The sequence below is a fragment of the Acipenser ruthenus genome, chromosome 17, assembly GCF_902713425.1.
Source record: "Acipenser ruthenus chromosome 17, fAciRut3.2 maternal haplotype, whole genome shotgun sequence".
Lineage (NCBI taxonomy): Eukaryota > Metazoa > Chordata > Actinopteri > Acipenseriformes > Acipenseridae > Acipenser > Acipenser ruthenus.
In genome coordinates, this window is record NC_081205.1 from 9,697,981 (window position 1) to 9,713,106 (window position 15,126).

A 15,126-nucleotide genomic window follows, 5' to 3' on the forward strand; every position below is an offset into this window, starting at 1 on the left:
GTCTGTGCCTACTGCCTATAGTAAAGGAACGTTTGCATAAGCAATTGAGTATCGATCCTTTTTTAGAGCCATTGTCGCTCGCTGCTTCTATCTGAATGGTAAAGTAGTAGGGAACGCTGGGAGTACATTAACACCTAGTTTGAATGAGATTAGAATCTCACGTTTTAAAAAAGGTAAAAGTTGATCTAATTTTTCAAACCTGTTTTTTGCAAATTAACATGTAGTGGTCAGATGACAATAGAAAGACACCAATGATTTGTTATGATCTGCAATAAATACACTCGGTATTTAACTTTTAAATTACGATTGTGTTTATATTATATATAGTTGTTTTAACTGCTTCAGAGTTGCTATGGTGCTTATGAAATTGAAGAAAAAAAAATATCCGTTTTTTTTCACTCTGGAAAACCTGAACTGAATTGTGTTTAATTTAAGCACACTACTGATTTCAAATAATGTTATTTTTGTCAATCTTGAGCAGCCAATCATTACTCAAAAGCAATGCCGAGGCTTTTTTTGGTGGGGGGGGGGGTCTCTTGCTGTAAAAATATCCATGACGTATATAGATTGACAAGCGTTTACCCAATCGCCAAAGGGTTTGCCATATTTGTAAATATACGACATTGTTACGCAATTACGTCAGCCTTCAGAAACTATAAATATCAAATGTTTGACAGTGAAAGAGATAGTTGTGAAAAAAAAAAAACGGAGCTTTTGAGATTAGGAGAATTTGTTTATTTGTACAGCAAGTCTGAAGAAAAATCTGCGTAAAAAGGGTAAGAAAAAACTGCCTTTTCTTAAATATGTACTGTTATAGTAGCAATCCGTGATGTTTTGTGTGAATTAGGATAGACGGGCCCAGACTCATTGTTAGATTAAACAAGGGCGGCCGAAGGAGAGCTTTAAGAGTAAGTCTCAGTGAGGGGCTGAGGGATGTGGAACGGGAACTGGACATCAAGTTCCCGACGTGGGTGTTCAGCTGGGGCAACGGCTTTGCCTCTAGTCGTGGATCATTTTTAATCACTGCCTGTGCTATTGCAATCAGAGCAGTTTGTTTGTTTTTATTTATTTATTTTTTTATTGATTGTCCGCTACGGGAAATATTGTACAGCGTATCGAATCTTTCCACAAACAGCAGCATAAGCTAGTTTGTCGGTTGACTGATGTAGTTGAGCATGTAGCTTTGTTCGGAGTATATTTGTGTGGTGGTGTTTTTGTTGGTTATATTTGTCATCCATACTGTGGATTCCCATATCCCCACACTGCATTTCATAGTTTGTTTACGATTTTTCTTTCACTCCTTTTTTTTTTTTTTAATTAAAGCGAGGGATGTGCTCGCTGTGCCGCAGTCAGTTTCAACACGGGGCTGTACTTGTATTGGCTTATGTTCAGGATTTTTTTCTTCATGCAGACAAAACCGTTCTTGCAGAGACCGTTACGTAACATATCAGAACATGGTCGGGAGTGGCTGCTAAGTAAGATTGTGTCATCATGGCAAATTTCGCCCCACCCCCCTATCCAAGAACGCTTCATCTTTTAAAAACAAACAATTCTTTCATAGGCATAACGTTCGTTAAGTAAAATACGTCAGTCTTTCCGTTTCTCGTATGCTGTTAAATTGCAGGGTACATGTTATAATCTCCATTTCATCACTATAGGTAAGTGAAAATGGCCCGTACAAAACAGACAGCCCGTAAATCCACTGGTGGCAAGGCCCCGAGGAAACAGCTGGCAACCAAGGCAGCCAGGAAGAGTGCGCCATCTACCGGTGGAGTGAAGAAGCCCCATCGTTACAGGCAAGTAACTGTGTTTAGTCAGTGAAAGTTGTGAATAAACAGAAAAAAAGTTTTTGAAGTTGAAATTTTACATATTGGGTTTGTAATGTCCCCAGGCCTGGTACTGTGGCTCTGAGAGAGATTAGGCGGTACCAGAAGTCGACTGAGCTGCTGATCCGTAAGCTTCCATTCCAGAGATTGGTGAGGGAGATCGCCCAGGACTTCAAGACCGACCTGAGGTTCCAGGGTGCTGCTATTGGGGCCCTTCAGGTACACAGCTCTGGTGCTTTTGGACAGGGCATGGGCAATGATCACCACATCCTATATTTTATATATATATATATATATATATATATAACTGTCCTTATCTATCTCATCTTGTAGGAGGCTAGCGAGGCATACCTGGTTGGTCTGTTCGAGGATACCAACTTGTGTGCCATTCACGCCAAGAGAGTCACCATCATGCCCAAAGACATCCAGCTGGCACGCAGGATACGAGGGGAAAGGGCTTAGTTTTCTTCTAGACATTTTAGTAAAATGTATTATAACTGTTTCCTTATTTCTTAGTGGACACTTGTTTTGTGAGATGTGTAATTTATGACTGATGGTAAATTCATTCCACAAGTAACTTGGTATAAGTGAATGCAGCATTTATGTGGGGCCTAGTGTAGGTAGTGCAGTGTGCTCTGTGGTGCTCTAGATGAATAACTGGGCCACTGAATCGCTACTGCTGCCAGCACCCCAGGCTTCATAATGTAATACTCCAAATCGGAGGTCTGTATTTGCAATAATCTTGACTCTGGCTCTTCAGAATACAAAACCAGGTCCAATTACTCCCTATCATGAGTATAATTAGTCAGGTGTCTAAAAAACAGTAATGTTCACTCCTCGGGTAGCAGGCACCAGCATAGTAGTCTGCTTTTTATATACTTTTGTACAGTTTGATGTAAGACTTGGCAGCTACAGTATACACGATTTAAGATGAATTATCTTGTTTTAGTGTTGATCTTTGTATTAAATGACTTTAAGAAAGATGACTGTGGTGTGTATTTGTGTAGGAAGACTTTAAATTGAGACAAGCTGCCTATAAAGGAATGTGCCTAATCCTGTAGCTTTCTTAGTCACCAATGGCAAATGTTCCAAAGGCTTGTCTTTGCATTTGTCACAACCATGTCGGAATAGGAGGTGTAAAAATGTTATCTACAAAAAACATGGTTGTCTGGGGGTGGTGGGGTGGTTCAGCCTGTGAAGGGGTTCATTGTCAGAATATCAATGGGTTGCAATTCCCAATTTTAATGGCAGTCAAAAATATTGACTAACTGAATTGTGAGGTGGTTTTTTTTTTTTTTTTTTTTTTTTTTTTATGTGTAAATCTATAAGTTGACCTCCACACCCATTCAGAGGTCACAGCTTTCTGGCTGCTCTAACCTTGAGTTGTGAAAAAAATCAGCTTATGTCGTGGCACTATAATAAACTCTTCACATTAGTGAAATAACAATCAGTCCAGGTCAGGGTTTCCCAATCCTGGTCGGCCTGGGGGACCTGTGTCTGCTAAATGTGCTTAATTAGACCTTTTTAAATTGTTCTCAGCTCCTAAAAATTTGCTGATTTCAAGTTACTTATAAAATTGTATTAAGTTTAAATACCCAACTGTTTAAAAGCTGAAAACAATTACAAAGGTCTAATTAAGCTAATGAATAGTTCAGTTAAGAGTTCAATTAAGTAATTGAGAACTCAGTTGGAATGAAAACCAGCAGACACAGGGGTCCCCCAGGACCAGGATTAGGAAACCCTGGAGTCTAGCTAACCTTAAGATTTCATGTATACTATCTGATGAAAATACATTTCCCATCAAAACACCATATTACCCTATCCATGCTAATAGACTATGTGAGATCAACATGCATTGGGATTTGTTGAACATTATTTACATATATTAGCTATTGAACACAACCTTTGGCAGATTTGGAATTTTAAAAAAAGGTCCCTTGAAAAAAATAAATATGTATTTGCTGTTTAAAAGCTCACACTATGGTTTCCGCCAGCTTGTATTGTTATGCTATTTTCCTCTTGTATCAACTTTCTCTAATGCTCACATCTTTATTTTATGTTGCGTATTGTTTCTTTACCTCCCTTTCCCATTCTTACCTATGTGACCTCTGTAAGCCTAATACCTTATTCATGGATCATTGGCACACACTCCCAAAATGGTGGATGTAGTGATTCTCAAACCATTCCAACACTACAATTTGCTGCTGCATCCACAAGCACTTTCAAACAAGAACAGATAAAGCTGTGATGCTGTTAATGTTAATGAGGCTTTTTAACACACCAAAATCCTATTCAATCATACCTGAGATCTGTATGATAGAAAGGTCTATATGCTGTATAAATGATTAGCTCTAGTAATCAGTTCAGAAATGGTATGGGAATTCCATGTGCACCAGTTCAGAAACCACATTTTAAAATGTCTTATATTTTATTTAAACAAGAGTTTCCCAAAATATACAATCAGTATTGTAAAGATAAAGGTTGCCACAAAATAAAGCCGTTCATGTCCCAACTAGGAGGACAATTATAACTCCAGCAGCTACTTCAAAACACTGGAAATCCTGGTTTGTAACATAAATAACTGAACATGTATCCTGCTGCCAGTGGCATTCAAAAGCAAGTATTCTGTGGTTATAGAATCTGTTGAAACTCAGAACTGAAGATCAGCCATATATTAAGTCTTACTTAGATCTGTTAAGAGCTTTTGGAAAACTTGAGGTTTGCTTTTCTGAATGTCAAAAGGAATATTTAAACTTACAACAGCAAAATACGACAAATATACTCTTATGAGGCAGCTGTCACATGTTTTAAATGGTGGCTGATTCAAATTTTATGCAAAATGGCAAACATAACTGAAAACTACTGACATTGTAGTTCTCAACCAGCAGTATGGCTTGCGATAATGATCGTCTTCACAGCTGGACCGGCAGTGTGGATGGTTTCTCCAGAGCCGTCAAAGCCGGTGTACAGGTCTCAGCAGGCATAGTAAGGTACCCCCTGTCTCTGTCCTAGCCAGTTAAAAGGCAGTTGAGAGGTGTGTGCAGGAGCCTTCTCCCCTTCCTCATACAAACGACTCGGTGTGTTTGAAGCCAGAAGCTAGAAAACAAACCAACAGGACAGCTGTAATTATAATGTGCAGGCCAGTTGCTCAGTCTTTTTATTTATTTATTTTTTTAAGTGAGTGAGTTGCAATGTATCAAGGTTGCACAATTCTAAAGAACTGTAGTAAAATCTCTCAGCACACAGAAGAAGCCTAACATAACTACTGAAGTAGTTTCAGACATTTCTGCAAATAATATATCAGGGCCAGTGGTGTGCCGTGACAAAATGGACTGGGGTACCAGAATCGTTTATCAATGTATATTTATAAGCAATATCGTGCAAATCCAGCTATCCTCCTATGCAGTGCTAACCAAGGAATATTCATGTTTTGGGGTTGCTCACTAATGATTGGTCAGCTGTCAGAGCTTTGACTTTCCCATTGGTTGCTAAAGCAGGCCCTTCAAGTGAGGCAGAAAATACCCTGGGAGATTTATGGCCCGCCTCTGCTCACTCCTGATTGGTCGCCTGGCTAAAAAAAAAAAAAAGACGTAATTCTTCGACTGGCCTATTGGTTAAACTCACTCAAGACCTTCAACTGAAACGGAGAATACCCTCAACTGTTTTTTTTTTTCTAGCGTCTGGTTGTTGTTTTAGACTTATGCGGGGGAAATGCAGATCTCTTATTGGCTGATCACATTCCCTTCAGGAAACCCCTAGACTCTTAAAAAACCTCTAGTAAACCCTGTAAGTCATCTTGGATAAAGGCGTCAGACAAATGAACAAATAATAATTAGAGTAGTATGCTTCATAGTATAAGCAAGCACACTGTACGCAAGTGAATGAGGCAACGTAATGTCATGTGACTGACGGTTTACTTGGCACTGTCTGGTCAGCAGAGAATACCTTGAAGGTCCTGATGGCACACCACTGATCAGGGCACACCCAATCCTGGGTATCTGCTCTGCCACGTTGAGTGGAGTTATTGTCCCTGCCCCATGTCTACACTAGTTATATGTCTTAGATGTCTACAGTGATAACATAGTAAATTGCAATGAATGAAGTATCATAACATAACTTTATTACGGTGGCCACAAACACAGCATTCAAATTCATCCAACAGATGGTTGATCGGGTTAATGCCCAGGAATTGTGTGTGTCGCATGCACCTCAAATCACAGACAATACCAGTGCCGTGGCTGGTCACATTATCTTAAAAGGTACAAGCTCATTTAGAACAAACTTATCTGGTGTTCAAACAGAAGAACACAACTCTGCTGTACTCTAACTAAAATAGGAATTTGAGTATCATATATTGTAAAATATAGAAAAATAGACAACTGCTGTCATCATTATTGTATTATCTTCTATTCTGATATTGCCCCTCTTGTTACCAGCGCTTCGCTTGTTAATGGAAAACAAGGACTGATGTAACACAGGCTATTTGTTTTTCCAAATGTAAGGGAAGAATACGCATCAACATTAGGGGGGGTCAGGATCATATGGCTGGGGGAGGGTGCTGAATTTATAACGCATTTAAGATTTCTGTGCCATTGCTTACACTCTGGGGTGCTACGAACGCTTCTACCCAGTGCCTACATATTTTAGGCCATTGGAAAAATTCCTCAAAAAGATGACATTTGCTTGTAGCACAGGAAGTTGCCACTAGAGGGCTCTCTACTTTTGAATTGCTCTGGCTGTAGCTCTCAGCTTTATATTGTTAAATTGACAGAGCCAGAAAGATAAGATAACAGAGACATCAACAAAGGTAGAAAATGGGAGGAGGTATGAACTGCTTAAAATATTGTAAGTCAAACCCTACTTTAAAAAAAAAAAAACAGAACGTCAAGCTATCATAACAAAACCAAGGTACAAAATACAGATTAAAGATAAAATACACAGATTTAATCTAGCCTGTTCAAATTTCACCTTTTATACACATCTATATAATAGCTTTTGCAGTCATTGCGGACTTTAATGCATTTGTCATTGAAAGAAAATGTTCTTTTAAAAATTGCATCATGTATTTTGGCATTTTCTATAGGCGACCAGAAATTAGTAATTAGTAAGAAAAACAAAGTGGTATAATGCGAGGGGAACTGCTTCTCTGATTGAACTGTTTGTTAAAATGAAATGGAAAGTGAAAGGCATGTGGTCTGTATCAATGGCCAGAACTTTATTGGAACTCTATGTGATATCTGTATAATGTGAAATAATGTATAATGTGATATCTTGTAACAATTGTAAGTCGCCCTGGATAAGGGCGTCTGCTAAGAAATAAATAATAATAATAATAATAATAATAATAATAATAATAATAATAATAATAATAACTCTAGAGAGAATCATAAAAACAGTGCAAGTACAGGAGTCGTTAAATAAATATTTGTTTATTTAATTTCTCCTTTAGCAATCAATAGGTTTTTTGCACCAAAGCAGAATATTTGTAGATTGTGCCCCTTTTGTGTTATAATTTTTGGTGTGTTATGCTCCAGAACATTTGGAAAGTGTAATAACACACTGTGTGTGTGTAATGTAACAAAGTAATGTTATACTGATTAACCACAAAAACTTGATTGTGTGATAACGCCTGGTATTATAAAATGATAACATAATTGTATTGTGGTCTAGTGTTATATAAAATGACACCAGGGCCCCTAACTCACCGATCCTGCTGATGATCTGGTCACTCTCGCAGGTAGAGCTGGCCTGCAGAACAATGCAAGTGAAGCAGGAGGTCTCAGGAGTCTCAGGACAGTCCCTGAAACACAGTGACTTAAACTATAAAAATCATGCATTCTGACTAACACCGTTCAACCAAATAGAAGCACTGCTCAACCAGACAGAAGCACTGCTCAACCAGACAGAAGCACTGCTCAACCAGACAGAAGCACTGCTCAACCAGACAGAAGCACTGCTCAACCAGACAGAAGCACTGCTCAACCAGACAGAAGCACTGCTCAACCAGACAGAAGCACTGCTCAACCAGACAGAAGCACTCTTCAACCAGACAGAAGCACTGCTCAACCAGACAGAAGCACTGTTCAATCAAACATAAGCACTGTTCAAACAAAGCATTCCCTTCAGGGGCTAATAAAGATGCTACTGTTACAGAGATGTGATGAGAAGAGAAACACATGTGTTAATGTGAACGGTTTTGAATGTGATGAAAGTGTCCTTATGGTTTCCTAATGCACTGAGAGTATCTTCCTGGTTTAATGAAGGGAGCAGAATGGCTCAATGATGCTGCCAGTGTTACTGTGTTTAGATTATATCAATTGCTGGCGACAGAGCTAGAAAGTATTTTGTATGCAAATAATCCTGAAAGCACTTGGGGCTAATGTGTTAATGTTTCATGGCTGGGAAAAAAAAAGCTGTCTCAAAGACCTCATGTGTACTAAATTGGCAAACATTGTATTTTACTAACTCCTAATTTGGCTCCATGCAATTCCAGACCTAGAATTTACTATATCCAACGTTCTTAAATTTTTCAAAAACGTTGCATTTTTCTGTGACACTGAGTTACAACATGCCGAATTTCATCAGATTTACGGCTTCATTGTTTTACTGCCATTAGAAAAACAACACTATTCATTTTTTAAACAAAATAAGTTTGCATACAATTAAACCCATCTTCAACAACGTTTTCAAGACAGAAATTGGTCATTATAAAATGTTTTTATTTAACCGAGTTTATTACGAAGCTAGAAATTGTACACAAGGTGTGCAATGTTTGAACTAAACCATGGCACAAGCTGTAATTTGGGTCTAATTCAACTGTTTCATCCGTGGCTGTATCATAACTGCATGGCAACAATATTACACTTAACAGTGTAACTTGGTGCTTGGTTGATGGTGTGTACTGATGGTTGGGTTAGATTTGTGGTGTTGCTGTGTAATAAATGCTGGAAAACCATTACATTTTATAACATCATATTTTTTGTAAGTAATATTTTAAATAATTGGAATTGTTTTTAAGAAATGAAAACTCATTTTTGATCAACCACGCAAAAGAGCACGCAGTCAGTCACCTCTGTCTACAAAGATCAAAATTGACCTTGCAGAGACTTGTTTTATTTTTGCTGATCCTCTCTTTAAAACTTTGCATCACAACCTAGTTCAAACACACAGCAATTACCTGATTTGAAAAAGGAACAAACTGTGTTTCATTCACTTTACATTTTATAGCAGGATCACAACTATAAAAGTGACTACAGCCAACGATGGCCTGGTAAAAGTTTATAAAATAAACCAAAGGGTCCGAACCCCCTATGTATACTCACGCTACACAGAAGGCAAAGACAGCCTGGTAATTTCGAAGCAGGCGGCCCACACAGGAGATCTCTGGGTAGTGGTAACGGAACATCAGCTGGAGAGTACAGGAACAAGCAGGGGAGTGAATGGGTTTCATTCGGAGGACTAAGAACTGAAGAAACTGCTTAGTCTCAGTACAAAAAAGATATCTGTTTGAAAATGTATTAAAAAAATTACAGTTGACTCAGCAGTGAGTCAACTGCAATGACACGGCCTAGCAAAAGGTTTTAAAAATGAGAACACTTTCTGGATTTCAAACAGCAATTAAATGCAGGTCATTTATTGTAACTATACTTGACTGACATTGATTGACACTTTATTGAGTTTTGCATGATTCACTGAGGCACACAATGTATTCCAGGGAATTACATTTTCCTATTTATCAAGATAATGAATCAAAAGCTCATTTACCAAAACATGTACCCTTTATGCAAAATTAATAGATTTTTGTGTTTGTTTTTTGTTTACAGTAATTTTTTATTTTTTTTTAAACACATTGTAGTGTATGTGACCATATCGACTGTTCATTTTTTACATATCTAAATTTAATATTTTGTGTTTCGGTTTACCTTTTTGGATGAGTGTTCAGTACATATTAATTGGGTTTCTTTTACATCCAATAACACTTCCTAGAAAAAGAAAAAAAGAAAACTGTCAGTGAAGGAGACAATTATCACCTGTTTTTGATCCTGAAGTAACATGTCCACCATGGCTTCTGCTTGAGACAAAATTACAGCTTTATATATGCTGTACAGCTTTTGTGTATATTAATTGTTATAATACATGGTGACATAACAGACAGAAATTGTAGAGCCAGCAGTGTTTATTTTTAACAACTGACGAAGGGCTGAGAATAACATTGGAAAACTAAATTTAATAAAATTGTAAAACAAGTTTATTTTTTTAACAATTCATTTTAAAACTTCAGTATTTTATTCTATTAACATTTTTTGGGGGCAGGTGCAGGAAAACTACATGTATTAATACTAAGGACTGGAGTAGAAGATTTGCTTGTGTCTTTTGGAGGGAAGAGTTGATTTCCTTATCACTCGAGAGCCTCTGCTTTCTGAGGGCCATCCATCTACACTGCCTAACATCCCACACAGGGCATATGGCTGAGGTCATTTCTTACTAAATGTATGTTGCTTGTTCTTCTAAGAGTACTTGTTATTCTGCTCTTCCTCAAATGTCACCCTTTCTTTAAATCTGCAGGCCATTGTTGTTGTTTTGGTTTTGCCAGTGTTTTGTTGTGTTCATGTACTGGTGGTAGAGTTCGTTTGAAAAAATTGTGGTTAGCAGTTTTATCATCAACCTTATTATAGTGCCCGCACTGTAACACAATGAAGTTTATAGGAAAATGATCATTCACCATGTATTCTGCTGCTACTACTACTACTAACAATAATAATTACTTTGAAGACATAGAAAGCTGACGAAGTTTATAGCGAATTACTATTTGATTACAGGTTTGTATATTACAGTGTTAATTATTATTGTCACAACAATTGATTTTAACATAATTGTTAAAAGCATAACACTATACTTTTACCTTGGCTTAGCTGGCATACTTCCTCTCCCAGAATATCTTAGTCAATGCATTTCTTAACACTTTCAATAGACTGGCACCCTTACCCACTGCTGGTGTAGTTTTCTTTTAAAAGCCCCCACCCCCTTTCATAGTCTGCTCTTGTTTACCTTGGGGGGGAGTCTCTGCTCCAAAACCTTTGGGATCCCTTGCTCCAGCACCTCCTTTCCTCCGTACTGAAAAAGACCAAGCATGTTGGCATTGTCAAAGATGTGTACATCCAATATGACTATGGCTAGTATGAGCTGCATTCTGTATACAGCAGATTGGTTGCTAGCTTGTTAAATTTTGGGAACACCTTCACACTTTACAGGGCCCTTTTGGCTAACAGCTGAAGTAGTTGGTGCCATTTGCTATGTACAATAAAACCCAGAGGTTGCACACTATGACAGAAGTCCACTCAGCCCTATTCTTGGAGAAGGAGCATTGCTAATATATTGTTAGGCAATTTCGTAAGATTTTAGAATGACATTACAGAAACATTTCAATTTTGCCTGGGTTCACAACAAATGTAACTAGCACACAAAAAAAAGATTTGTTAATGTGTTGTGCTAAAGTTGTACCAATACTACTAATTTTAATAAAGTTAAATTCTATATACCTGGTATAAATATGTTTTTTGTTTTATGAATAATAGTTTGGGCAATGCCTACTCCTTGTCCCTCAGCCAACACATCCACTAGCGCCATCGGTTCACTGTCGCTATAGTAATATGAACAGAGACTCCCATTTACTGTCCGGTAAAACCAATGAAATTTGTAAAAGAAAATAAACCGTTTTATTGAATGAGCTGCACAGAAATCTCAGTTGGTTATTGAGATTTATGTTTTGGTTTTTTTTTAAATTATTTTGTTTTTTATCAAAACACAAGAAGGTTTCTCTGATATGACTCAAGGTGAATATGCTAAAACATTATTAGGCCTGATTAAGGCAGGCAAGAACAAATCTAGCAGCTTAACTGCCCAGGCTAGATATGGCACTGTACTGTATTATCACAGTAAAGAGCTGAGAAGGCAGTTGAATGAAATGAGACAGGTAGAGGCAAACCTTTTATCCACTAGTGTATGTATTTTATGTATAAACAGATCCCCTGGTTTCCTTGCTTGCTGTCTTGTGAGGCACAATGTCTAATCAACCCAAAATGTCCCTGGCCTATCACCTCCAGGCAGACCATGCTTTCCAAAATCTAGAAAAATTGAATATGATAACAGTACAATTCGAGACAAATATTGTCCCAAAAGTGGTTTTAAAACATATACTTAGCAAAACTGGATAATACAGTACAAGAAAATGGATAATTACAGATATAACAGACGTAACAGAGTCAGACTTCTATTATCAAGTTTCTGATATAACAAGGTCATTCTTTTAACAATCGGTCAAATATGAAAATGTAAATCAGAACAATTTTTTTTTATTCACGTTTCAGCAAAATGCTGTAACATAGGTGGCAATGAATTTAATGAAAATAATACGTAACCATGAATGGGACGGAATCAGGCAATTCAATTGTAAGATTAATATCTGTATTTTGTCATTATGAATGAACAGCATGGTTGTAGAGGTCAGAAAGTATGCCATTTTAAATGAAGCAAAAGTGTATAGTTACCATTCCAACTTCAACTTTCCCCAGGTACTTCAGGATATACAATATTCTGTTAGAAGTAAAAAAAAACACAGCTCTTATTTTAAAAGACAAAAAAGTAATTATCAACCCCACCAATACAGCTAAAACAAACTAGAAATGGGTGATTTTGTGAAAATAAACACCCACAGGGGCATAATGTAAGGGCTTCTCTGAAGCAAACATGAAGTGAAATGGATATGTGAAAATGATGTGTCAGTGATATAGCTACAAGTTGCAGTGAAATGGTTACTTGTTAACGGAACTTAGACAGAATTACAGAACACAGCTGTGTACCAAATATTAAGACAATGGGCCCTATGCACTGCTTCCTACAGCACTGTAAATATGAAGTCAGCATCTGCAATGGTTTATGAGATAGCAGCATTTGAAATAGCGGTGGCAGGTTTCCCATCACAGGTTTCCCATCACAGGCTTCCCATCACAGGTATGCTTAACAAGAGTATGATCATTAAAGGAATTTCAAGTTTATTTTAATTAAAAAAGTTATCAAACTTATGACTATCAAACAACATTTCTTTTCATAAAAACAAAATTAAACTTTGTGAGTAAGGCCTATTCCTTTAACATGAGTGTTTTTACTACATTTGTAAACAGAAAAGAAAAAATGAAAAATCAATTGTATTACTTTATTGACTCACCTTCTTATGGGCATAAAGAGGTCTACTCCAATGCATTCTGTGATTAAGAGTTTCTGTGAGTTTTTTTTTGCTTTTTCATCCTAATATGTTAGTGGTTGTGGTTCAAAATATGGACAACATTCTATACACAGTGCTGCCTCATGGTGCAAAGTCATGCTGCATAAACAAACCCTGGAACACTGATAGTGCAGTGGAAAACTATTTTGTGTTAAAAACTTGATGTCTTTCTAACTGACTTTTAAAAGAACATAAGGGGGGCCTTCATGAACAACCAGAAGGTAAACGACCATAAAATGGTCTGGACATCCAGCTTTATTTTGTTTACAAAACCAAAAGACTCTGTTTTGAGAACTGTTAGACTTTGGGGTGATGTCAGAGATTGGGCAATACAAGCACTTTGAAGACAACCACAATGAACATAAGGACTGGCTTAGCAGCCCAAAGTGCGCTCTTCATCCTGACTGCTCGAGTATGGCCGCCGTGTTCCTGAGGACTTTCTTTTCTTCCAAACTTAGAATACAAATCTGCACATCTCGAGAAAGCTTGTTACGTCATGGATGCAACTTTAACAAAGTTTTATAAAAACGCTTTGATGTTAATACTGGAATAATCATTTGAATGTTTACCTGTACTAAGGTTGATAACAATTACAATCATATATTACTTTTATTTATTTTGAAAGGCCAGGAACAGTAGTATTTAAGTTGTTTGGTTCTAGTTTTTGTAAAATCGGCAGCTTTTTTCTCCTCCAAAAAAAATTATTTAAAGAGTAAATGCTTTGAAAATACAGCCCTATATGTATACCAAGTCCTATAATAATATTAATAATACAAAATGTATGTATACCTTGTCAAAACTAACCACTTGACATTCATTGATATAACCACTGATTAATAATAGCTTGTTTCCATCAACCTTAATTGTACGAAATGAGTGAAATTTGCTGATGTTGTTCCTCCAGAAAGCAGGGCTTTTTTTCACAAACAATTCTCAGTCATAAGTCACACTCTGGTTTTTAGAACCTCATAAGGAGATTATTTAAATACTTAGATTGGTCATCCTTTTTTTTTTAATCTGCACTTGATAGCTGAGGTTTCTTTTTTCATCCTAAGAAGCATTGCTGAGCCTGAGGAGTGGGTTTTTGCAATGTTGGTTGCTGATTCTGTTTTGCGTATCAATTTAAAATGTTGATTCTCACTTTGAAAAGCTGTCTTTATTATTTCAGTGAGCTGTCGTACTCTGGAATTTTTTTTTTTTTTTATAAGCCTCTTGCTTTGTAAATGGCCTGGGATGATTACAGAACGTAGGGCAATTAGTGCTATTCCAGTCCTAAAGAATAGTGCATGTGTGATTTACCATTAAAAGAACAGGTCTTTAGAGAGGAGGGTAACTTAGAAGTGGATTTTAGGTAAATGCACAACATTTTACACCCACTTTGCTTTGCTTTTTTTTTTTTTTTTTTTTTTTCAAATGAGTTATTTTAATGTATGTTGTATTGTAAGTTGTGTTTCTATTGTGGGATTGCCTAATGCCTTTCCCCATCTGTCTTTTAATAACTGAAAATGTTAATATCCATTACTCAATCACGCTATGCTTTTCATTGCTACCATACATCTCAAAAGCCCCCCCAATGATGTGCAGGTCAATTAGTGTTGTGCATTTTGTTTTTCGACAGCGAAAAAATGTTACGCTTCAAAGTAGAAATCATGTTATAAAGAGCTGTATTTTTCCTTTGTTTGATTATGGCGATACTTTATTTGTACATGCTCTACTGAGCAATTAAAAAAATTGGATCGACTAATGAACAAAGCAGCCAGATTTGTATTAGAATGCCACCCTCAAACCCATCACTGCCAGTTACTGGCTTCTTTAAATTGGATGCCACTTAATTGTAAAAGGCAATTACACTGGGTATTTTTTGTGTGTAAAATTGTAATAGGTTTGTTGCCAGGTTACCTAGGTTTGTTGCTGCAAGTACAGGATATGATCGAGCATCAGATAAATAATTACTAATATTAAATTTATTTTAATGAATAGGTTCCAAGAATTACTGAAGTATAAAGGTTTCTGATCCCA

General features: G+C 36.9%; 2 protein-coding genes across 2 annotated transcripts in view; one reads left to right on the top strand and one right to left on the bottom strand.

Moving 5' to 3' along the window:
* The first annotated feature begins 619 nt into the window (after positions 1–619).
* Positions 620–2,807, top strand: LOC117423298 (histone H3.3A-like). Its single transcript, XM_034038844.3, has 4 exons — positions 620–776; positions 1,659–1,796; positions 1,892–2,045; positions 2,160–2,807. Exons 2-4 carry the CDS (start codon positions 1,669–1,671, stop codon positions 2,286–2,288), a joined length of 411 nt encoding a protein of 136 aa, XP_033894735.1. The 5' UTR covers positions 620–776; positions 1,659–1,668; the 3' UTR covers positions 2,289–2,807.
* A 1,428-nt stretch (positions 2,808–4,235) lies between these two features.
* Positions 4,236–15,126, bottom strand: part of si:ch211-250n8.1 (uncharacterized) — a 31,812-nt gene continuing 20,921 nt past the window's right edge. The window contains exons 11-16 of the mRNA XM_034928656.2: positions 12,374–12,419; positions 10,875–10,940; positions 9,749–9,808; positions 9,149–9,234; positions 7,532–7,626; positions 4,236–4,922 (exon numbers count right to left, since the gene is read on the bottom strand). Of these exons, the coding sequence (XP_034784547.2) occupies positions 4,888–4,922; positions 7,532–7,626; positions 9,149–9,234; positions 9,749–9,808; positions 10,875–10,940; positions 12,374–12,419 (388 nt within the window). The 3' untranslated portion in view covers positions 4,236–4,887. The remainder of the gene's footprint in view (positions 4,923–7,531; positions 7,627–9,148; positions 9,235–9,748; positions 9,809–10,874; positions 10,941–12,373; positions 12,420–15,126) is intronic.

Coding starts and splice junctions, on each gene's coding strand:
- LOC117423298 (XM_034038844.3), top strand. CDS start 1,669: ATGGCCCGTACAAAACAGACAGCCCGTAAATCCACTGGTGGCAAGGCC. Junction 1,797..1,891: donor AAGAAGCCCCATCGTTACAG/GCAAGTAACTGT, acceptor TAATGTCCCCAG/GCCTGGTACTGTGGCTCTGA. Junction 2,046..2,159: donor CTGCTATTGGGGCCCTTCAG/GTACACAGCTCT, acceptor CTCATCTTGTAG/GAGGCTAGCGAGGCATACCT.